Source organism: Cotesia glomerata, linkage group LG2 (genome assembly GCF_020080835.1).
Source record: "Cotesia glomerata isolate CgM1 linkage group LG2, MPM_Cglom_v2.3, whole genome shotgun sequence".
Taxonomy (NCBI): Eukaryota; Metazoa; Arthropoda; class Insecta; order Hymenoptera; family Braconidae; genus Cotesia; species Cotesia glomerata.
Window position 1 is genome coordinate 13,580,427 of NC_058159.1, and position 24,030 is coordinate 13,604,456.

A 24,030-nucleotide genomic window follows, 5' to 3' on the forward strand; every position below is an offset into this window, starting at 1 on the left:
TCTCTCCCACTCGATCCGGTGTTAAGCCATCTCTCTCGCTATACTAAGCTCGGATACCTATAGTGTATACTCCGTAGTGTATACAGTGTTGTTTACTACAGTATACTAAACCTGTGTTTTACTTGAAAACAAATTATTTTTCTGATAATAAAATGTCTGACCGTGATAATTTAGAGAGTGAAAGTGATCAGCCTCCTGCAAAGAAAGCAAAATCACACTATGACACACTATCAAGTCATCAGTAAGTTAATTATATTTTTATAATTAAAGTATGCATTTATCTGTGCATTAAGCACGCGTATATTTGGTGTGTTTTGAGCGCCAGTAAATGTAAAATCTACTCTCTTGGTAGATTAAAATTCACATAAATTTCATTGCATATAATGTTTTAAATTAATTATTAGTTTTAATTTCATTCTTATTGAAATTAATGCATTAAAACAATTGCTTAGAGAATAAATTTATTAAGACTGACAGAATTGTATTTCAAAATCAGCTGATGGCGTGCAGCGCACGAATGTTTTTCTTATTAGTTATTAATATGAATATTAAAAAATTAATTAATTTTTCTAATCATAGTAGAATTTATAGTGAAACATTAATTATTGATATTTATTATTTACGATCTTTAGTAATATATTGAAATAACTAGCTAAGATTCTTGAGTTTACTAATATATTGAAGCCAATTTAAATTTTTCTGTATATTTTAATAACATATTTTTTATAAATATTTCAGAACCCAACAATCATCACAGGGGTCACAAAATATTATTATTGAAACTGGACATCACCAAGATCAGTTAAACACAAGACATACTATTAATGTTATGTAAGATTTTATTAATCTAATAGTACCAGAATATACTAATTTTTATTTAAGCTTCTTTTAACACTTATATATTTTTTTTAGAGTAAATAATAATAAAAAAGAACGTCATAAACGATACAGGGAGCAGAACAGAGACAAATTGAAGCAGCGTGAAGCGGAAAGAAGAGAACGCATACAATATTCACAAAGTATTGCCGGACCATCTACCTCTTCAAACATGAATAGAATAGAACTGAATAATGAAGAAATAATTACTGCTCAAAGTTCATCTGGTTCGGAAAAAATACAACCATCATCCATTCAAAGAAATGATCAAGGTAATGAACCAAATGCTCTCCAAGAAAAAAGAGAACGTCACCAAAGATACAGGGAGCAGAACAGAGATAAATTGAAACAACGTGAAGCGGAAAGAAGGAGGCGTCTACAAAATGCAGATGTGATTACATAATTATCTACTTCTCCAAACATCGAATTTACAGAAATAATTAACGATCCAATAATAGATGAAATAAGTACAAATTCTCGAAATGTAGCTGGTTTAGAAGAAATGCAGCATGTAGTAGTTGAATTATCTCAGCAAATTGGACGAAGTCAATCAAGTGCAAATACTACGGAAATTCCGAATAACTACAGTCAATTTAGATACCATAAAATTTTATCGCATCGGAACTAAGTTTTATCCAAAAAAGTTCATTAATTAACAACGATGCTGTAACATGTGCTGTTTATTTTAACAAGTTAGTTAATGTAATAATGACAATTTTACAATCAAAGAAGTTCAGTCCTTTTGGTAAGTTTAGAGTTATTAACTACTTTTTGAGGATTGAATTTCAACATCGAAGAAATCCATATGCGCATATTCTTTTATGGCTGTATAATGCTCCCACAGATATTCTTGGAGAAGAGCAAAAACAAGCAATAGAAATGATTAACAGTTTGGTATCAGTATCAACGTCGGAAGCATCGGGAAACATAAAATTACTTACGCATAAGCATACCTTCACGTGCTACAAAAAAATTGGCTCTAATTCTGTGCAAAAGTGCCGATTTAAAGCACCATTCATACCTTGTAAATCTACAATGATTTTAATACCGATGGAAAAAACGAATCCACTTTACAAAGAACACTTGAAAAGATATAATGAAATTAGAATTAACTTAGAAAGTAATGACTATGACAGTATTGATGATTATTATGAAAGTAATAATATCAGATCACATGAAGAATACAAAGATATACTAAGATCTGGTATTAGTAGACCAAGAATATTCTATAAACGACATCCGTCCGAAAAATAGCACAATACTTTCAATCCATTTGTTTTTAATGTCTTAAAGTCAAATATGGATTTTCAGATAATTACTGAAGAATATTCTTGCGTGGCATATGTCGTCGAATATGTCAATAAAACCAACAGAGGTATTAGCAATTTACAACGCAAAATAATAGAAGTTATGAATGAGAATCCAGAATTCGATATTGTTAAAATAACTCGTAAAATGAGCGTTGAGATGCTGAATACTATTGAGATGAGTAGTTAAGAAGCTGCTTGGTACCTTTTAAGGTTACCAATGTCTAAATCGTCAGTAGCGGTTCAGTATATTAACACTTGTTGGCCTAATGAACGACAGAGGATAAGAAAAATACAAAAACAAATTGATGAACTTGATGACGACTCTACTGATATTTGGAAGGAAGATTGGCATGACAAGTATCAAAAACGGCCAGAAGAATTGGAAGGAATTTCTTTAGCCCAATTTGTTTTAAACTATACTAAAAACAGAAAGGGAGAGTACATCAGAAAGAAGCAGCCTCAAGTTATTCGTTATAGAAATTATGACATGACTCAGGATTACAACGAGTACAGAAGAGAAATGGTGACCTTACATATACCATTTAGAAATGAATACACAGAAATATTAGCAGATATGAAATTCACTATTCACAACTATGAACACGAAAACGAAATTTTAGAAAAAAGAAAAGAATTTGAGTCAAATATTAATATTCAAAAGACAATTGATATATGCCGACAATTATGTCATGAAGGTGAGCGAATAGATGACGAATCAGAGGCTCGAGACATTGCTACAAGATTTCCAGAGCCAAACCCCTTTGAAGAATTGTACAGAAATCCGAATGCTGCGGTTAATGAAGATTTACGTATAGCTACGCTTAAAAACTTGGGAGCAATATCCAAAAGAAGAGAAAATATCATGAGTAATGATCGTTTTCGCGAACTCATAAGAAGCGCTAATGAAAAACAGAAATATTTGCTGCTACACGTCATTCATCACAATTTATCTGCAGAGAGATCACCTTTACAATTATTTTTTACTGGGCCAGCTGGATGTGGAAAAACCTTTGTAATAAAATTGATAATGGAAGTATATAACAGATTTTCTGATAATGATGGGTTCTGCAATTCATACATTACGTGTGCTTCGACTGGTAAAGCTGCAGTAGCTATTAACGGAACTACTGTTCATACTGCATTGAAAATATCATTGTCAAAACTAATTCCGTTGTCAATAGAAACAGCACAACAATATCGATGCTTATTTAAATATGTCAAAGTTTTAATAATTGACGAAATCAGTATGATTAGTGCCGAGCTCTTGAACCAAATAGACGCAAGACTAAAGCAAATAACCGGAAATTTTGATGAAAATTTTGGTGGTCTAGACATTATTTTTATTGGATATTTACGACAATTACCTCCAGTCCGTGCAACTCCAATCTATAAGCAGTCTAAACAACGGATGATTGGACCCTTACTTTGGCGAGGATTAAAATTCTACGAATTAACTCAAATAATGCGTCAAGATAACGAAATGTTTGCTTCTATTCTCACAAAAATTGGCAGTAGTATTATTTTAAATGATGATGAATTAGCCGTTATCGAGTCTAGATTTTTTACGAAGGAAGAAGCCTTGCGCCTGTGTCCAAGTGGTGTACGATTATTTCATGATAATGCATCAGTTAACGCATATAACGTACTAGCTTTATAAACTGAAAATAAAATAGATTCAATTGTAATGGACACTATTTCTGGTTGTACTAATCATGAGCAAGAAGCAAACATGAGACAAAAATTACACAAGTTGTCAGTGATTGGTACTGGAGGTTTGCCATACGAAATCATTTTTGTTATTGGAAAACCTTATATTATTACAACTAACATAGACGTGGTAGACGGTTTAGCTAACGGCTCCGTTGGAAAGCTGGTTCATATAGAACAAAATGATGAAAATCAAGTGACTCGCATATGGCTCGTTTTTCCAGATAAAAACACTGGTATGGTGGCTAGAAGAAAAGCCGCTGCCTTTCTTGCGGAACATAATATCGATAGACGTGCAGTACCTATCGTACGTCGAACTTCAAGTATACCACTTAATAATAATAAAACCATTGTGGGAAAAAGAAATCATTTTCCATTGATATCTGGATGTGCTAGGACTATTCATAAGTCTCAAGAAGGTACATATGACGAGGTGGTCTATGAGTATAGTAAAAGTCATTCTATATCATTACTTTACGTAGCTTTAACACGAGTAACAAGTCTTGAAGGGTTGTTTATATGTAACAGTCAGGATAATTTAAGATTTTATCATGGAAGAAGAGTAGATCCATCAGTTTCATGTTTACAGCAAGAATTTAAAAGATTATCTCTAAACAAACTTACTACATTGCAAGGACTGATCACTGAATTTATAAACTCCAGAAATAAATTAACCATTTATACTTTAAACTGCGAAAGTCTCAGAAAACATACTACTGATTTACAAGATTCTATTTGTCAAAGGAGTAACTTTTTATTACTAACTGAAACATGGCTTCCTGCAGATGAATCAGTTGACTTACTTAATTTTCATTGTATAGCTAAATTTAAGAGACAAAATGTTAGAGCCGCTGGAGTTGCCATTTATAAAAACAACAATACTTCACATATTACTACATTCAACATGGATTTAGTAATTCAAAATGCTACAGAAGTTCATGTCTCCCAAACATCTATTGGCGATATATGTGCTTCACACGTTAAACTAGAAGATGGAAGTGAATTGATGATTATTTTTGTGTATATTTCTCCTAATAAAAAAATGAATGACATCATTTCATTTTTACACGAGAGATTATTTCCGTACAGTCACAGAGGTTCAATAACTTTCAAAACCAATAAAGACAAACTAACATTGATTTTAGCTGGGGATTTCAATGTAAATTTCGCAAAAGATGAATCAACGCCATTAATTACGTTTCTCCAAGAAGAATTTCAATTGCAAATTCAACAATCCAAGAGAACCTACCACCAGACACGGAACAACAATAGATGCTGTATTTATTAGATATTTTGATAATGTTATGTCCAATACTTTTGTAACATACTTCAGTTACCATCGACCAATTGTCACAGTAATACCGTCCTCAGAGGCAACAACGAACATAACTATTACCGAAGTCACTGATTAAACGAATTAAGTAGTCACGATTTGAAATAAATTCTTAAATTTTTGTATTTAATGAAAATAAATGTTTATTCAATAAATAGTCATCGTTATCTGGAAAAAAATCGTAATATTTTATTTTATCATCATGACATATTTAGTTCCTATCACAATCTGTTCTTTTCTGCATATTACTTTTACAAAATAATGTCGATGTTTCACATCTGCCAGGCGTCCCGTGACGGCTCACATTTTTTTACTGTTTTGTCATAACTAACGCAACCGGCTACCTGCTCACACAACCACAATCGCAACACACAAACACACACACACACACACAAATCGTTAATTAATTATTAATAATTTTCCTTAATCAGTCCAGATTTTCCTGGAAAGAATTTCCTGGGTCTGGAAAAAGTCATTAATAAATTATTAAATTAAATAATAAACACAAATAATTACACCGGCATACAAAAAAAAAATTGTTTGGACTTCGGGCGCCACCTATCTACGGACATATTTTCGACCCGCTGAATACGAATTTCAAGTCAGTTTAGGCTGTCCAGCCTTCAATTTCGAGTAAATTGCTAAAAACCCCAAAAAATAGCAGAAATTCGATGTTTTGGCAAGAACAAAAATTTTGAGGTCTAAGGCAAGCATAATTTTCATGTATTTTGGTCTGTTAAATACTAACTTCGATCGTACTTTAATCATAAACCGTTTTAAATCTAAAAAAATTGTAAAAAATCATCAAAAATGGCAAAAATCGAAGAAAATTGGGATTATCTTGGTATAAAAAATTTTGAGGACCAGTTTTGACGAAGATTTTCATGTTATTTAATCTGTTTGGTCTAATTCTGCAATAAATTTGGCCTATAGTCCTCTCAAACATTCATAAAATTGCAAAAATCGATAAAATAGCATAAAATTGCTGTTGAAGAAATGGAAAAAAATCTTTTAAATACAATTAAATAAATTTCTTGTATTTTTTATTAACAAAATACAAGATTAAAATCAGAAAATGCAAAAAAATTGTAAAATCTATGAAAATGACGTATAAACAGAATTAGAAGAATGATTTTCCCAACTTTTAAACTGTTTTCCGGTGGTATCGAACTCTTCTATTTTCAAATGATCTACGGAGTGGATTTCTCCTTCGTTTGTTTTTTTCTTTTGGTATATCTCTTTTGAGTGTCCAGCAATAGTCTGCCATCATGTTGATATTCCAATTTCCTTGATACCTAGTCTCCATTTCACTTATGTCTTGATGAAAACGTTCTCCCTGTTCTTCGCTGTACTCCCCAAAATTCTCAGGAAAGTGGTCGATGCGAGAATCTAGGAAGTGTAATTTTAGATTCATTAAGCATCCTAAATTTTTGTAATTTGACACTAATTCTTCGACTATTGTCCTGTAATTTTCACTTTTATTATTTCCTAAAAAGTTATGACACACATTTTTGAAACTTACCCAAGCTGCTCTCTCCGTATCATTTTATCTATAAAATTAGCATCCTGAAATAGAGTTCTAATTTGGTGTCCATTAAAAATTCCCTCTTTTAATTTGGCATCACTTATCGCCGGAAACTTTTCTCTCAAGTACTGAAAACAATCACCATCCTTGTCCAGAGCTTTGACATATTGTTTTATGAGATCTAGTTTGATGTGAAGTGGCGGTAGCAGATAGTTTGAAGGCTGAATTAATGATGTTCGTATTACATTATGAGTACCGATATTTAATTGCACTCTCGTAGGCCATTCTTTTTTCACATAGTGATTCTTTCTGTCTCTGCTATCCCACAAACATAGATAGCAAGGATATTTTGTGAATCCTGATTGTTGGCCTAAAAGAAGTGTTGCGATTTTGAGATCCCCGCAAATTTGCCATTGGTGTTCTGATTACTTTATCTTATCCAATGCAATTCCCAAATTTTCATAGGTCTCTTAAAGCTTCGTAGAATTGGCTATTGGAATTGGCGCTAATATGTTTCCAATGTAAAGCAAGACAGCTTTGAGACTTCTAGTTGATGAATCTATAAAGAGTCTCCACTCATCGTCTTTATAGATATTAGGTTTTAATTCATCAACCAAGCCTTTAACATTGGAACAGTACACCACCGAGTTCTCATCGTCCTTTGTGAAAAACTTCCGGAACTCATCTTCTCTATTCCGATAAAGGTAAGCCGTTATCTTTTTAGCTAACAAATTTTTATTTTTTAGTCTTGATGCCAGTAATTTAGTTCCGTCCTTAGGCAAATTTAAATCTTGTATGAGATCATTTAGTTCTTCTCGACTAAATGTTTCAGGGTCTTTCGTTTTGTCATCTGGCATGAAATCTTCATCTTCGGGATTTTCATCTTCAGAAATTTCTTCTTCCTCTTCTTCCTCCATTCGCACTTCTTCTTTTTCTACTTCCATCTCTTCAAGAGCTTCGGTTTCATCAACAATAACTGTTTTCTGTAGTTTAACAGCTGATGAAACATTGGCGTACTGTATTTTACTTCAATTCGACGAAGTAAAACCGGCAATTTCAGTCATACAGAAGTAACAGTTATGCGAACTAGTTGGTGAAGTCCAGATCATGGGAATTGTAAATTTCAAGTTTTCTCTGTTTTTGGTTTTTTCCCATCGTGTCAACATAATATTACATCGACCACAAACAAAGTGTGGGACCCAGGTTGAATCCAAATTTGTAATTTGAATGCAAAAGTATTCTTCATAATTTCGTTTTAATCTATCTGAAAACGTTCTGCGGTTTTTTACCGGCTCGAACGCCCCACAAACGTAACAAAATAGATCAGGACTCTTATTGCGTAGATGGGAATTGCTTCTTGTAGCCAAGTTTCCCAGCTGGATGACGACGCCTGCGGGCCTGCTTTCTCACCCTGACCAGACGCCGATACTGGGTTTCCGAATCCCTGCATCGTAAAGTACTCATCACTTGTACCTGCCATGACGGCACACACGCCGTTAACCCAGGGACTCTGCCAGATGGTTCTGTTGCCCACCGTCACCCGGAGGAGATGTCCTGGTTGCAAGTACAAGCGATCATGCAATGTAATGAAGTCTGCACATCAAAGAAGTTGAAATTCCAACACGATGGCAAATTTTTACTAAATAAAGGAAAAGGTGGAAGAAGAGGTATCCACGTCGTTGATCATTTGAGAATGAAACAGTACAATACCCTCTAAAAACTGTTAAAAATCCAATTTGTGTACATTCTTGGATCTTAATCTTGTATTTTAGAAATAAAAAATACAAGAAATTTATTCAACTGTGTTTAAAAGATTTTTTTCCATATTTTCAGCAGCGATTTTCTGCTATTTGATCGGTTTTTTGCAGTTTTATGAATGTTTGAGGGGACTATGGACCAAATTTATTGCAGAATCAGATCAAGCAGATTAAATTACATGAAAATCTTCGTCAATCCGGGTCCACAAAATTTGTTGTACCAAGATAATTCTAATTTTTCACAATTTTTGCAATTTTAAAGGATATTTTACAATTTTTTTAGAATTAAAAAAGTTTATGATTAAAGTACGATCGAAATTAGTATTTAACAGATTAAAATACATGGAAATTATGCTTGCCTTAGATCTCAAAATTTTTTAACTTCTCGCTAAGAAAATTGAAAATTTTCAAAAATCGGAAAATTGTTTTCACCCCGTTTTTCGAAAATCGAGTTTTCATCGGATCTCGACGTTTTGAGGTTCTAGGAAGCTTCCCTGACTATTCCCGCGATGGTGTCTGTATGTCTGTGTGTGTGTGCATATGCTACAAGTTTGACTCCCGTAGGCAATGCTATTCTCAGGAGGCTATCATGCATGATGTTCCATAGCAGAGGACCTAAAACTGATCCCTGTGGTACTCCTCCGGTAATTTCGTACTCTTCCGTACCGTTCTTCGTGTCATATTTCAGAACCCTATTCGTGAAGTAGCTCGCTACCATTCTGCGAAGGTATCCTGGTACGTTTTTTTCTTCTAGAGCCCTCATAACGCAGTCCCAGTTAGCGGAGTTGAAAGCATTCTTGATGTCCAAAGCAGCCACCAAGCAGTATATCTTCTTTCCACCCTTCCATCTCGTTCCGGCGATTGCATCCTTGGCTATATCAACAACCAATTTGATCGCATCCAGAGTTGACCGTCCTTTTCGGAAACCAAACTGATTCTCTGCCAGGAGTGGATTGACTACAGCCTCTATTCTCTGATGAATTGTGCGCTCGAATATCTTGCCGGCCGTGTCTAACATGCAGAGTGGTTGGTAGGATGACGTTTTTTCCGGCGGCTTTTTCCCCTTCGGAAGTAGCACTAGCCGTTGCTGTTTCCATTTCGGGGGAAAAGTCCCTTCCTTCAGACATGTATCGTAAACGTCCAGGAATAATGTCAGTGCTGCCCTGAGGATTGATTTTAGGGCAATATTAGGGATTCCGTCCAATCCCGGTGCTTTATTATTCCCTACTCGATTGCCTGCCTCTATCAACTCGTCCAACGTGATAGTTGGGATGTCTTCAGGGTTGAGCTACTTCAACTTGTAGGTGAATACCGGCTGTTGGGGAAACAGCGCAGTAACAATCTTCTCTAGGAGCTGTGGACACGTAGGTGATGGAATTTCAAGTGGGTCATAACCACCTTATACGGTCTGCCCCATGAACCTTTCTCTACTTCTGCGACCAGTTCCTTCCAGCAGCGTCTATTGCTTTCTTTAATGGCTCTGTTTAGTTCTCGACGGGCCTTTTTATACTCTGCCAACAGCTCTGCGAAGTTAGGTCGTCTGTAGCCACGCTGAGACTTTCTTCTTTTTTTAAGACACTCTGAACGTAGAATGCTAAGGTGATCGTTCCACCAGTGCACCGAAGGTCTTGAATTCATGCCACGTTTCCGAGACATACTGGCGTCGCAAGCCTGGGTGACTCTTCTCATTAGGTTCTTGGTCTTCTTTTCAGCAGTTTCTACGATGATCGGATCGCACTCTAGGGCTACTACTAAAGCAGTGAGGTCGAGAGATTTAACTTTCCACCCAACCGCGCTGGCGTTCCTGTTGGCTCTTGTTAGATTCTGGCCAGTTGATATTTCCCATAGTATCGCACTATGGTCACTGGCTGTGTAGATGTTCAATACTTTCCAAGAAAAACCTCTTCGAGCTAAGCAACTGCTGACAAATGTAAGGTCGACAATTGAGTTTGCCTCTCCCTTAGTATACGTTGGCGTGTCACCTGTATTAAGAAGGATCACGTCCAGTGTGGCCATTGCCTCGAGAAGTGCTTTTCCACGTGTATAAGTGAACTTGCTGCCCCAGTCTGCTGCCCAGGAATTGAAGTCACCAGCTATTGCCACGGGAAAGTGTTTTCTTGCGTCCTCAGTTAGCTGATCAAGAAATTCTTCAAACTGTTCATTAGAGAGACTAGGTGGTGCATAGCAACTGTAGAAGCGGAGGCCATTTACCTATGCTGCTACGAAGCCGGCTTCTTTATTGTTGACTGTTCTCTGAAAAGGACATTTACCGCAGGACCAGATGACGGCTTTGTTAGTGCTATCGGATTCCCAGGGTTGGTTACTCAGGTGTCTATAAAGCTCACTTATAAGTGCTACGTCTGTCTTTAATTCGCGCACAGTTTGCATGAGCAGGTCATGCGCAGCCTTACAATGATTGAGGTTGAGCTGCAATATCTTCATGTTCTTGGCTTTGTCATCTTCTGGAGCGCTTCTTGGAAGACGGGGCATTTGTTCGTGCCTGCATGGTGAGCCGCCTTTTCTACGCCGTGCCGTTCAACGCACAGTGCACATTTAGCTGGATTTTTACAATCAGCAATTTTGGGTCCTTCTTTTCCGTACCTTATGCAGTGCTTAGACCGGTCAACTTCGCTTTTGCACTAAGATCCGAAGTGCCCAAAGTGCCAGCATTTAAAGCATTGTATGGGTCTCTTCATTGCTCTCATTCAGCAATTGACCCAGCCGATACTTATTTTGCAGTTTCCTTCCAGTAACTTGTTTCCTTCCAGTAACTGTGCTGCAGCTGCTGGTAGTGACACTGTGGCTGTCTGCGTACCCCTAAAGGCTTTACGGATCTTGATTGCCTCTGGTGGGATTTCACAGCTTTCTCCAGCTTCCCTCTTTAGAGCGGTCTGAATATGCTCTTTCGTCGTGCCGTCATCGACATCTCGGATCTCGATGGTCTCCTGTGGTCCTTTGCAGATCACTTTGGCCTCCTCCTTAAGGATGTCCGCGATCATCTTTTGCAGGGCTTGCCCTTTGTCGGTGCTCTTCCTCGAAATCGTAATCAACAAGTCGCCACTTCTTGTTTTTTTCTATCTTATCCACAGTTGAACGAACCTGCTCATCTGGGACGTCCTGTTTTATGCGACGCAGAATCTCGGCATACTTCGTTTTCTCGGCCGGACGGATGATCAGTGCGTCGGGTCTGATCCATTTGCGTGGTTTTTTCCGCTTAGGATCTGGCCTGGGCTCCTTCGGCGGCTGCTTTGAGAGTTGCTCTTTAGCTAGCTTCTTCTTCTCCTTCTTAGACTGTACTTTTTCCCAATCAGACGCCTTCTTCGGTTCGTCACTCTGCTCTGCTACTTGTTCCGGCGGGCTTTTTTTCAAATCCTTCGTTGTGACTTTATCGGTTGGCTCTGGCGAATTTCGGTCCTTTCTCTTTCCAGGCCTTGTGTCAGTTTCACCTTTGTTCTCAGCAGCAGATTCGCCGTCACCATCGGCTCCAGTGTCCATTGCTTCTTCAGTCTCAACTTCAGTTTGAATGCGTCGTCGTGATGGAGGCCATTCCTCGTCCAGTTTCTTGAATCTTCCAAAAGCATTGACTACACCGGTTGTCTTGGTCTTTATCTCCTTGTGGATATTGACCTTTGTTTGGACAAACTGTTGCAGCTCAATGGTCAGCTTTTTGAGGCGCTCTAGCGCTTGCGTTCTCTTCATTTCAGCGCTTGCTTCAATTGTTGCTTGTTGGGCATGAAGCCCGTTTCCACTTTTGTTCATTTCCTGTAAATTACTCATACTTTTTGATTTACCAGCGCATCGTACGGAGTAGAGCGGATTGTCATAACTAGGAACGGGTGTACCCTCGGAGATAGTACTCCTACCCCAGTTCCCTGAGGCCTAGTCGACACTTAGCCAGTCCCGAAATACACGGACGGACTAGACTCGCTCGGGGCGGTGAAGATTCCGATCTCTAACACTCATTGCGTACTTCCTGATCAAGGCCCGAAGTGACTGGCTCCTGATCCACTGCTGCAACTTACACCTCAGCAGAGCAAGCTCACATCAGCCGTGGCCCCCCGCATCGTCGGAAATAATCGACACGGGTTCCAGACACTCCCAGTGAGTTACAGCAGGGAACGATCGTCTTGCTAGGTCAGTTAGTGTGACCAACCCATTAAAGGGCGAGTTTTGTCCACGGGAGCATATTTTATTTGGCTCGTACCCTCTGTACCTCATCAACTAAGAGACCTAGTGTCATCCAAGGACAGCGAGCGTTCTCCCATCCGCTACGGGGAGACGCGCCTGGTAGCAGTTTCTCCTCTGCCGCAGGTGTGTGTGTGTGTGTGTGTGTGTATATGTAAACCTCTCATAACTTTTGAACGGCTTCACCGATTTGATCGCGGTTGGTGTCATTCGGAAGGGTTCGACTAAACTTAGATTTTGAATACTAATTGGACTGATTCAGACCAATAGATTTTGAGAAATCCTTATAAAACTGCAAAAAAAACTTTTTATTAACGTAGTTTTTTTTAATAACTTTTAAACGGCTTGACCGATCAATTCCAAAAACTAATCAGCTCTTAACATCAAAAAACCACGCCGATCGCCACTAAGCCGATCAAAATCGGTTGAGTCGTTCGTGAGTTATCGTTGACGAGAGAAATCGAAAAAAAGTGTTTTTTTCGAATTACACCGAAATTTTTGGTCTGATTAATTTGTGTTTGATAATATATATCATATATATATATATATATATATATATATATATATATATATATATATATATATCATAATATATATCATAATAATATATCATAGAATTTAAAAATCTGCGTCGAATGCCGCCAACCGCGTGAAAATCGGTTCTTTCTTTCAAAAGTTATTGCAGTTTGAAAATTCAAAAAATAGTATTCTATTAAACTTCTATCAGACTTTTGAGCTCGAAAAGCTCAAAAGCATAGAAAAGCTATCTCTCTAAGCTCGGAGAGCTTATAATGATACATAAATTGTATTTTTGAACTCGGAGAGCTCAAAAATATCATTAGTGCAATTTTAAGCATCTAGGTAGGAATTAGCGGGATGTTGCAGGGATGGCCTTCAGGGTCAACCGTTTTCCTAATTTTTTTCTTGCCAAAACATCGAATTTTCGCTATTTTTGGGGGTTTTTTTGCAATTTACTCGAAATTGAAGGCTGGACGGCCTAAACTGACTTGAAATTCGTATTCAGCGAGTCGAAAAACATGCCCGTAGATAGGTGGCGCTCGGTGTACAGACAATTTTTTTTGTGTGCCGGTGTTATTAATAATTTTCTTTAACCAGAATTCTCAGGCTTCATTATGAGCGCTGCTTTAGTCCCGCTTATGTATTGCTTGCGTCTCACGCTCACAGGAACCTATTACTTTACCTCTACGTTGTCTGCCTCTGTAGCAATCAACTGATTTACTACTTATTTTGATTAATAATTAATCGTATATGCGTCTGATTAACAAACCACGGAGGACTTCGTTCTAGAATTTTTTTTCTATCAAATGCATAAATGCCATCTGTTACTTCTGGGATACACTCTATTGAGTTGTTTTTAAAGTGCTTATAAACCGTTTGGTTCATTATTTAAATTCGATTTTTTATGAGCTTTATTAAATAGAATTTAAAGTACGAAGTTAAATGAATCATTTCAATTTTCTATGTTTTTTTCATTTTCATGGATCTATGATTCAATAGGTATTATATTTTTTGATAAAAATCATAATTTTGAATTAGTTATTTTTTGTTTGTAGCATCATTGCCGTCAATGCGGTGCTGTAGTTTGTGGCCCTTGCAGTAATAAAAAATTATTTTTACCAGGCCAAGGAAACGGAAAGGCTGTAAGAGTATGTTTACAGTGTTATGATGAAGCAAACAAAGTAAAATCTTCTGGTGATAATTATAACATTTTGGAACAATCACGACATTCGGCAGATAGCTCCGGCGGTGATAGTTCTGGTGATGAAGATGAACATAATAAAGACGAAAAACACGATGAGGTTAGTATTTTTCTAAATAACCTTGAATATCGTCACAATTATTTAAATTAAATTATTGACGCTTACTTATGTTTTTCAGCCAAAATTTTATTCTATACTTGCTCAATGAAAAGTATTTTACAATTGGTTTATTGAAGAATTAACAGACTTCTCGAGTTTACGACTTTCTCAGAGTAAAAATTGTATTTTTTTTAATATTAATAAAAAATTTATGAAACAGGTTCTTATTGTATTTAATAAATAGCTCCCTTTTAATAATCTTTTATTTAATGTACCTTCTTTCATTTATATCAAAGTTTCTTATGGGTTAATCTAATGATCATATGTGTAAATGGAATTGAATCGCTCATTATGATAAATCAAATCGCGTTATAACATAAATAAAATTTTATCAATCACAATATTACTTATGTATGGTTATGTTATGTAGACTGAGCCAATGAATTCAACTATTTTTTTTTCTTCTCTAAAGATATCCTAAAAAATTTATTCGAGGCGACGGAAAAAAACGAGTTATTGTAAGAATTAGGACTCTGAATTTTAATATTATAAGGTCTATCATCGCTAGTTTTTTATTTTTTTGTTCTGGGCCAATTTTCTTTTGAAACTGTGAAACAATCTCGCAGAAAAATTTAAACAACACATATTTTTTAAGGAAATTGAATGCTCTAAAAGACAGGTCTCTGATTATTTCTCGAGAAATCAACTCCTTGAAAAGTTATTTAGGGTTTAAGTACGGACCCCATTTTTTTCTTTCCTTATACTCATCGAGAGAAACCGTCCCTGATTAAACATAATGATTTAAAATATTTTTAATCAATTTAAATCATTTTCAATCGTTAAAATATAATTGAAAATGATTCAGAATGGTTAAAAATTTTGAATCATTTTTAATTATTAAAATATGATTGGAAATTATTTAAAATGATAAAAAAATTTTTAATCAATTAAAATCATTTCTAATCGTTAAAATATGAATTCATAAAGTATTTTGTGATGAAACAATATCATAAATTTTTTATTTTAATTCATTACAGTTACAGAAATTACATGACAAGAAATGATTCAGAATAAGTAAAAATTTTGAATCCTAATTGAATCATTTCAAATCAAAACAAGCGGCAAGAATTCACTGAATATTTCATGATAAAAATTAGAAAAACGGTAGACCCTGAAGGCTATCCCTCCAACTTCCCGCTAATTCCATACCTAAATGCTTAAAATTGCACTAATGATATTTTTGAGCTCTCCGAGTTCAAAAATACAATTTGATAGATAGATAGATAGATAGATATTTATTTGTCCTTAGAGCCGAAGCTCCCTCAAGGCCATCAATAAGCAATATATTTTATATATATATATATATATATATATATATATATATATATATATATATATATATATATATATATATATATATATATATATATATATATGTATATAAGTATACAGTATGTAACGTCCACGTTTTCAAAATATAAATATCTAATTTGTCCCCGGCTCGAAATTTTCTCGCCGGAGTCCAGAGTCATAAACGGAGATCACATTATCAATAACAAAATATAAACAAAACACTTCATTTTAAATAAATCAAAAAAAAAAAAAGGAAACCTCTTTATTGGCCTGATCATATTAATAAACGATATAAACAATATAAGCAAATTAAACAATATAAACAATACATTAGAACACTCTTTTCACACATATTCGCGGTTCAAAATCATTAACGCGGTTCAAAATCAAGAAACAATATAAGCAATATACACTAATACGATAGAAACTTTCTATCCAAACATACACGACGGTATTCACGGTTCAAACTAAAAAAAAAAAACGCGGTCTACAAATACTAACTAGTTTCCCAGTAACACCCCCTCCCCCCTCAGGGCGACTAGCTGTCATCCCTGTGGGGTCCTAAACTCTACCCTGAGAGCAAGTGGAGAGTATCCTCCTCGCTCCCACCTACACGACTTATGATCACCTACCGTACCTCAGCTGAAGGCTTCGGCACGGGGAGTAGCACTTTCATCCGGTCGGTTCACGATACTTACCTGGGCCTTGGTCAGACTCCAGGTAGAGTATCATCCTCTGGAATTACTTGGTGAAGAGTATTCGTCCGAGTAATTCTCCCGAGAAAGAATTGCTTCCCTTATCGAGCCAAATTTTGGCGTTTATCATTTTTCCCCTAACTCTCTTGTAACGAACCGGAAGGGTCGTTTTAGACACCTGTCCGGTGTCCTCGAACTAGCATTGAAAAATAATTATTTATTATTTTAATCGTAATTTTTTTCATTTTCTATTCATTCGTCTCGCCAAATTCTAAGTTTTTATTTTCGAAACTCAATTCTTTATTATTTCAATCGTAATTTCCTTCATTTTCTATCCATTCGTTTCGTCAAATTCACAATTCTTTATTATTTCAATCGCAATTTCTTTCATTATATATCCATTCGTTGATTTTCCATACTAAATTGTCCTCGGGACTTATAAAATCTTCGCTTACCTAAATTATTTCTTACAAAATAATAATCGTCATTTCTTTCATTTTATATCCATTCATCGCTTTCCCATACTAAATCTTGTTCGGAACTTAATATAATTTTCCCAGTCTTTTAATTTCTTTTACAATTAATTTCTTTTGCTCGATTAATTGGCTCGGCTTCATAATAATTTCTCACACGCTTAATTTTTTAATTTAATCATACCTTTGGTAACAATAATATAATATTATTAACTAAATAAATACAATAATTAAATAATAATCGCCGCACTAATAACAATAATTGTTTCTATTAATTTTTAAGTAATTAATAAAAATAAACTAAAATACTCAAATACAAAAAGTAAAATCTGGGTCATAAGTATAAAAATACAATTACAATAGTACTGTAAGTTTGATAATATAACAACAGCAAGGTTTTACAGTTACCTAAATACAATAAAGTTACTTAATAAATTTACAGTAGTTAGTTAGTAAATTTATAAACACTTTGAGACACTTTGAAACAGAAATTATAATTAATTAAACAAATATAATAATGATTTTAATTGTCATTAGCCAGAAAAAATGAAAAAGATGCATTTTGAAATTCAAGAAGATTATCTACTTTATGTATCATTTTAAGCTCTCCGAGCTTAAAGAGATAGCTTTTCTATGCTTTTGAGCTCTTCGAGCTCAAAAGTCTGATAGAAGTTTCATAGAACAATATTTTTTTAATTTTCAAACCGCAAAAACTTTTGAATGAATCAACCAACCTTCACACGGTTGGTGGCATTCGACGCAGTTTTTTTAGCCTCATGAAAAATCTTCAAGTTTGAATTGATAAAATTAGGAAATTCAGAGTAATTCCGAAAAAACACTTTTTTCGGTTTTCTTTCGTTCACGATATCTCTTGAACGAATTGACCGATTTTGACCAGCTTGCCGGCAATTGACGTAATTTTTTTATGTTAACGGCTGATTTGTTTTTGAAATTGATCGGTGAAGCCGATCGAAAACGATAAAAGTTATTCCAAAAAATGTCGGAGTTATGTTAAAATAACACTTGTTTCCAAATATTTCGTCGAGGATATCTCTCGAACCAATCAATCGATTTCTACGTTCTTGACGGCGATCAACGCGGTTTTTTAAGCTCTAAAAATTATTTTATTTTATCAAAAACGATCCGAAAAGAAATGTCGAAGCTATGTGAAAAAAACACTTTTTTCGGTTTTCTTTCGTTCACGATATCTCTCGAACGAATCTACCGATTTCGACCGAATAAGCGGCGATCGACGTGGTTTTTCAAGGTTAAAGGAGTAGAATGCTGCAGAGAAAGGTCGGTGGACGTACCGTCTCATACCTCGGATTGATGTGTGGTTCAACCGGAGTCACGGTGAGATCAACTATTATTTAACGCAGATGTTATCAGGACACGGATGTTACCGGAAGTATCTTCACCGCTTTAAGCACGATGATACTCCAGAGTGCCCGTCCTGTCCAGGGGTCAATGAAGATGCGGAGCATGTTTTCTTTGTGTGTCCACGTTTCAACCAACAGCGCGATGAGTTAGAGAAGATTCTGAAAAAGAGAACCCAACCAGAGTCAATAGTAGAAGCAATGTTGTCGTCAGAAGCTGCCTGGAACGCCACAAGCACTTTTGCTACAAAAGTGCTTACAGAGTTGCGATCCATTGAGAGGAAAAGAGCGAAAGACAGAACCTAGAAGGAAGAAATAACATCTTAGCCACCAGAAGGAAGAGCGGCAGCTAATTCCTCCCCCCGCGAAGAAATGCCTTACGGCGGTACCATGGGGGATCAGAGGATAGAAGAGAAAGGGGTCTAGGGTTTAGTGGGTAGGGGCGCTACCGTCGAGTTTTAGTATGACGCTGCGTCGAGTCGCCACATATCCAGGCCAAACAGCTATGCCTAGAATCCGTAAAAAGGATTCCCCCCCCCCCCCCTAAGGAAAAAAAAAAAAAAACACACACACACACAGACATACAGACACCATCGCGGGAATAGTCAGGGAAGCTTCCTAGGACCTCGAAACGTCGAGATTCGATGAAAACTCGATTTTCGTAAAACGGTGTGAAGACAATAATTTCCCAATTTTTGAAAATCTTCGATTTTCTTAGCGGGAAGTTAAAAACTTAAAAAAATCATAGAATATAAGGTAAAAGCCCCAATAGATGCTCATATACTGGTACATGATCATCTATTGGGGCTTTTACCTTACTCTACACAAGATTTTCAGACCCATAACAAATTAATCCACCCTATGAACACCGAGTAACAGCTCCATAAGGTGCGATTTTTGACTAATTTCACTGAAATTTGACATTTAAAAATTCATTTCTCGGTGTCCACTGGGGATTAAAAAAAAAAAAAAACTGATAAAAATTATGAAGTACACTCTAAGAAAGTTTTCCAGACCCATAATCGATCGATCTACCTACGACATGAACACAAAGAAACATCCCCATTAGTGGCGATTTTTGACTAACTTGACAGCAATTTGACGTTTAAAAATTCATTCCTTGGTGTCCAAGAAAAATTAAAAAAAACACTTATGGGAATCATAGAGTATACTCTAAGAAAAATTTTCAGAACCTAAATCGATCGATCAAACTTATGAACACGAAGAAACAGCCCCCTTCCCCTTAAATGTGTATTTTCAGCCAATTTGACAGAATTTTGGCATTGGAAAATTTATTTCTCAGTGTCCTTCGGAGATTAAGAAAAAAAAAGCTTATGAAAATCAAATAGTACACTCTATTGAAGATCTCGAGCCCCATAATCGATCGATACACCCATAGTCATGGAGAAACGGCCCCATAAGTGCCGATTTTTAGCTAATTTTACAGATAATTGACATTTAAAAATTAATTTCTCGTCGCTCACTGGAGATTAAGACAAAAAACTCATGAAAATGATAAAATACACCCTAAGAAAGATATTCAGACCCATAATGGATCGATTTACTCCATGGACACAGAGAAACAGCCGCATAAGTGATGATTTTCAGCTAATTTCAGTGAAATTTGACTTTTAAAAATTTGACTAAAAAAAATTTCCAGAACCATAACAAATCAATCCACACCATAGATACGGAATAACAGCCCCATTAGTAACTATTTTTTAGCTATTTCTGGCGAAATTTGAGTTTCAATAATTCATTCCTTGGTGTTCACTGGCGATTTAGATAAGAAACTCATGAGAATCGTAGAGGAGACTTTACAGAAAATTTCCAGACCCATAATCGATCAATCCACCCCATGGACACCGAGTAACAGCCCAATTAGTGGTGATTTTTGTCTAATTTGACAGGAATTTGCCTTTTAGAAATTAATTTCTCGATGTCCACTGGATATTAAAAAAGAAAACTCATGGAAATCATAGAGCAGACTCTTGGAGAGATTTTCAAACCCATAATCGATCGATCCACCCAATTGACACTAAGAAACGGTCTGATAAGTGGAGATTTTCAGTTAATTTCACTGAAATTCGACTTTTAAAAATTCATTCTTTGTATTGGTGTCCATGAAAAATTAAAGAAAAAAAATTATGGAAATCATAGAGTATACTCTAAGAAAAATTTCCAGAACCAAAATCAGTCGATCAACCCTATGAACACGAAGAAACAGCCATTAGAAATGGTTTGACATGATTACAAATTTTCAATCTTAACATAATCATTTTGAATCATTATAGATAACCGAAATTTATCCCTTGTATGAAAATTTAAAATGATTAAACATGATTAAAAATTCGAAATCCTAATTGAATCATTTTAAATTATAACAGGTGACAGAAATTCATGGAGTGTTTTATGATCAGGAATGATTCGACATGATTAAAAATTTTTAATCCTAACGCAATCATTTTGAATCATTTCATAGACAAAAATTTCAAAAGCTTTTTATGATTAAAAACGATTCGATATGATTAAAAAATTTAATCCTAACTGAATCATTTTAAATCATAAGAGACGACAGAAATTCACGGAGTATTTTATGATTAGGAATGATTCGACATGACTAAAATATATTAATCATTATTAATCATTTTATATTCTGTCAATTTCTCAGTATTTGAAATGATTTATAATGATTAACTGTGAAATTTCCAAAAATGATTTACATGATTTGGTATGATTAAAAATGATTAAAAAATTAAACATTTCAAATCATTTTGTTTAATCAGGGGTACTATCTTTGTAGCACTCCTAACAGTAAAGCCGTTTCAGATTCGTGAATATTTCTTGAACTGAAAATTTTCAAAAAAATGCTCGGCTTTTTTTCTAAAATTTTTCTTTGTTTAAGAAAAATTTACGAATAGACATTAAAAGAATGCATTTCCGTTGAAGAAATATTTTTTTGTCTCGTTTGCAGGATCAAATTTACAGCTTTTTCTCGAATTGTTCGTCTCTCATCTCTTAACATAACTAATAAAATATTCTTAGGATGTGCAAAGTACACATTTCGTCGAATAACAATACACCGGCACACAAATAAAAGTTGTTTGTAATTTTGATTGGATTTTGAATTTGGATTTTGACAGGACCCACCTACGGACATGTATTTCGACCCGCTAAATCCGAATTTAAAGCCCGTTTGGCCCGGACACCCTCCGGATTTGAGTAAAATGCAAAAAAACCAAAAACCAAAAAAAAAAAAGCAAAAAATTGCGAACAATTGCAGTCACAGAGATGAAAAAATTTTTGTGGACCCGGATCAAGTATGATTTTTATATATTTCTATCTACTGAATCTGAATCTGTACGTTACTTAGCCTGTTGAGCCTTCAAAATTTCAAAAAAATCACGAAAAACCCAAAAAAATTGCAATAAATCATGAAGAATCGAAATTATCGAGATGAAAAAAATTTTTTAGATTCAGATTGAGTATGATTTTCATGGATTTTGTTCCACTGAATTTGAATCTGAAGTTTTCTCATCCAATTAACGTTTTAAAATCTCAAAAAACCAAAAAAATTGGGAAAATTGCATTCTCATATAAATATGAAAAAAAATCTATACAACATGATTAAATACTTTCCTTGTATTTTTTCACACATAAAATACAAGTTTAGAATCTGAAAATATTAAAAATTGTGATATCTATAAAAAAAGACGCCATTCGGCCACACTCGAAATGGAAAGTAGATTTCATAGAGTGAATCATCATCTTGTCTCAATAACTTTCGTTTGACATGGAATGAAATTTATTTTAACATATATATATAAGTAGTAGGGTGTCCGTTATTTCCCAAGTTGATTTTTTTTTGCTGCCGCCCCCTGGATTATTAGTTCTTGACCTAAAAAAAAGTATCCTACATAAATAAACTCTTAATTACCAAATTAAACCATGCCCAAATCGAGTTACATTTCCCATTTAAATAACATGGGAATTTGGAACTTTTCGGAATTAATTTTTTTCCTTCGAAAAAAATACCACTGCAACTATGATCGATGCATATTCTGATGGGAAATTTAATGCTTTACAAAAAAAGTGTGTGTACTTATGTACGCACGTAAAAAGTTTTACTTCTTTAGCGTTACAAGATAAAAATCTTTCTAAAAATTTTATCTTTCGCGTTATCCTACGTTTGTAGAAAAAACGACACTAATAATAGAAAAAAAAAAAGTATTTAATACATTGAAAGTTTTATTATAACGCATTATCTAGTTAAATACAGTTTATTTAAATATCATAAAAAAATTATTTCTACATAATTAAAAAAATCAGGAAATCGGTTGACCGCGCAGGCCAACCCTAGAACTTCTCGCTAAGTTTGCATTTGAAGCTCCTTAAAAAGTCTTGTTTAGTTAATATTTGAGCTTTTCAAGCTCGAAGCACAGCCCTGTTTAAAAATATTGATTGAAAAGAATTAAAAATGATGAAGTTTGAATTCTTTTCAATAATTTCAATTCTTTTGTTTGTATATATAGATATACAGTTTGCACGGAGTGGCCGCTTCTCAATTCTTTTCAATCAGTATTCTTAACGAGGGAGTTTTTCACATTTTGAGCTCCTCGAGCTCAAAATATATTTATTAAACAACTGTAACGTTTGAATGCGTCGTTCGATTTTCATTTTTTAAGAAGTATTCGACGCACTTTTTAAAGCACAAAAAAACGTACAGGTTTATATTGATTGGTTAAGAAATCTCGAAGATATTTCAGAAAAATACCGAAAAAAAAAATTTTGTGAATTTTTAAACTATAACTTTTGAATGCGTCGCTCGATTTTCATTTTCAAGAAATTATTCTACGCAGTTTTTTAAACACAAAAAATGTATGTATGGTTTCATTATGACTTTTTCGCACGCTTAAAAGATGTTTTCAAAAAACATACAAATTCAAATTTTTTTTGTTTTTTTTTCTTCGGAATGGCTCGATGGATTAACTCTCAAATCTACTCAGATCTAAGTTTTCATAAACCCTTTCGAATGATGTATCGTAGAATTCAATCAGTCGATTCGTTTTTGAGAAACCGTACGATAAAAATTTATTTACATACACACACGGCCGTACATCTCGGCGAGAACAGTTAGAATGGCTTCCTCGGACCTCAAAACGTGGACATCCGATAAAACTCGGCTTTAGAAAATCGGACCGAAATCTATTACTTCCCATTATTGGAAAATTTTCAATTTTCTTAGCCAGAAGTTAAAAATATATATTTATGTATATCTATATCTATATATATATATATATATATATATATATATATATATATATATTTGATTCGGAATGATAAGAAACACGTGTTGTAGGTTCAAAAATACTTGAATAAATATCGTGAATACAGTTGCTAGTTCTCACGCAAACATACGTAGATGTTCTTACTTTTACTTTGTTGGCAACTTTTTTTCAAAAACTAAAATGTTGACTGGCTAACTTCAGGGTGTCGGTTTTTCGTGACAGTGTGCGTGCGCATCGTAAAAATTTACTCTCATCATTTTTCCCTAACGCGCCAAAATAAGTATAACTTCAAAAAGTTCTCTTATAATTTTTCGATAAAATCAATCCTTTAA

The 24,030-nt window shown here is 34.8% G+C and overlaps 2 protein-coding genes across 2 annotated transcripts in view; both read left to right on the plus strand.

Annotated features, from left to right (window-relative positions):
• Positions 1 to 14,734, plus strand: part of LOC123259244 (pleckstrin homology domain-containing family F member 1 homolog) — a 132,049-nt gene extending 117,315 nt beyond the window's left edge. Inside the window, exons 7-8 of the mRNA XM_044719585.1 lie at positions 14,268 to 14,513; positions 14,593 to 14,734. Of these exons, the coding sequence (XP_044575520.1) occupies positions 14,268 to 14,513; positions 14,593 to 14,622 (276 nt within the window). The 3' untranslated portion in view covers positions 14,623 to 14,734. The remainder of the gene's footprint in view (positions 1 to 14,267; positions 14,514 to 14,592) is intronic.
• On the plus strand, positions 117 to 5,309 carry LOC123259240. Its single transcript, XM_044719580.1, has 2 exons — positions 117 to 241; positions 739 to 5,309. The coding sequence occupies exon 2, from the start codon at positions 2,404 to 2,406 to the stop codon at positions 3,841 to 3,843; it is 1,440 nt and encodes a 479-aa protein (XP_044575515.1). The 5' UTR covers positions 117 to 241; positions 739 to 2,403; the 3' UTR covers positions 3,844 to 5,309.
• Positions 14,735 to 24,030: the final 9,296 nt, after the last annotated feature.

What these genes read in the sequence shown, in the direction of transcription:
- LOC123259240 (XM_044719580.1), top strand. Translation starts at nt 2,404, where the DNA reads ATGTCTAAATCGTCAGTAGCGGTTCAGTATATTAACACTTGTTGGCCT.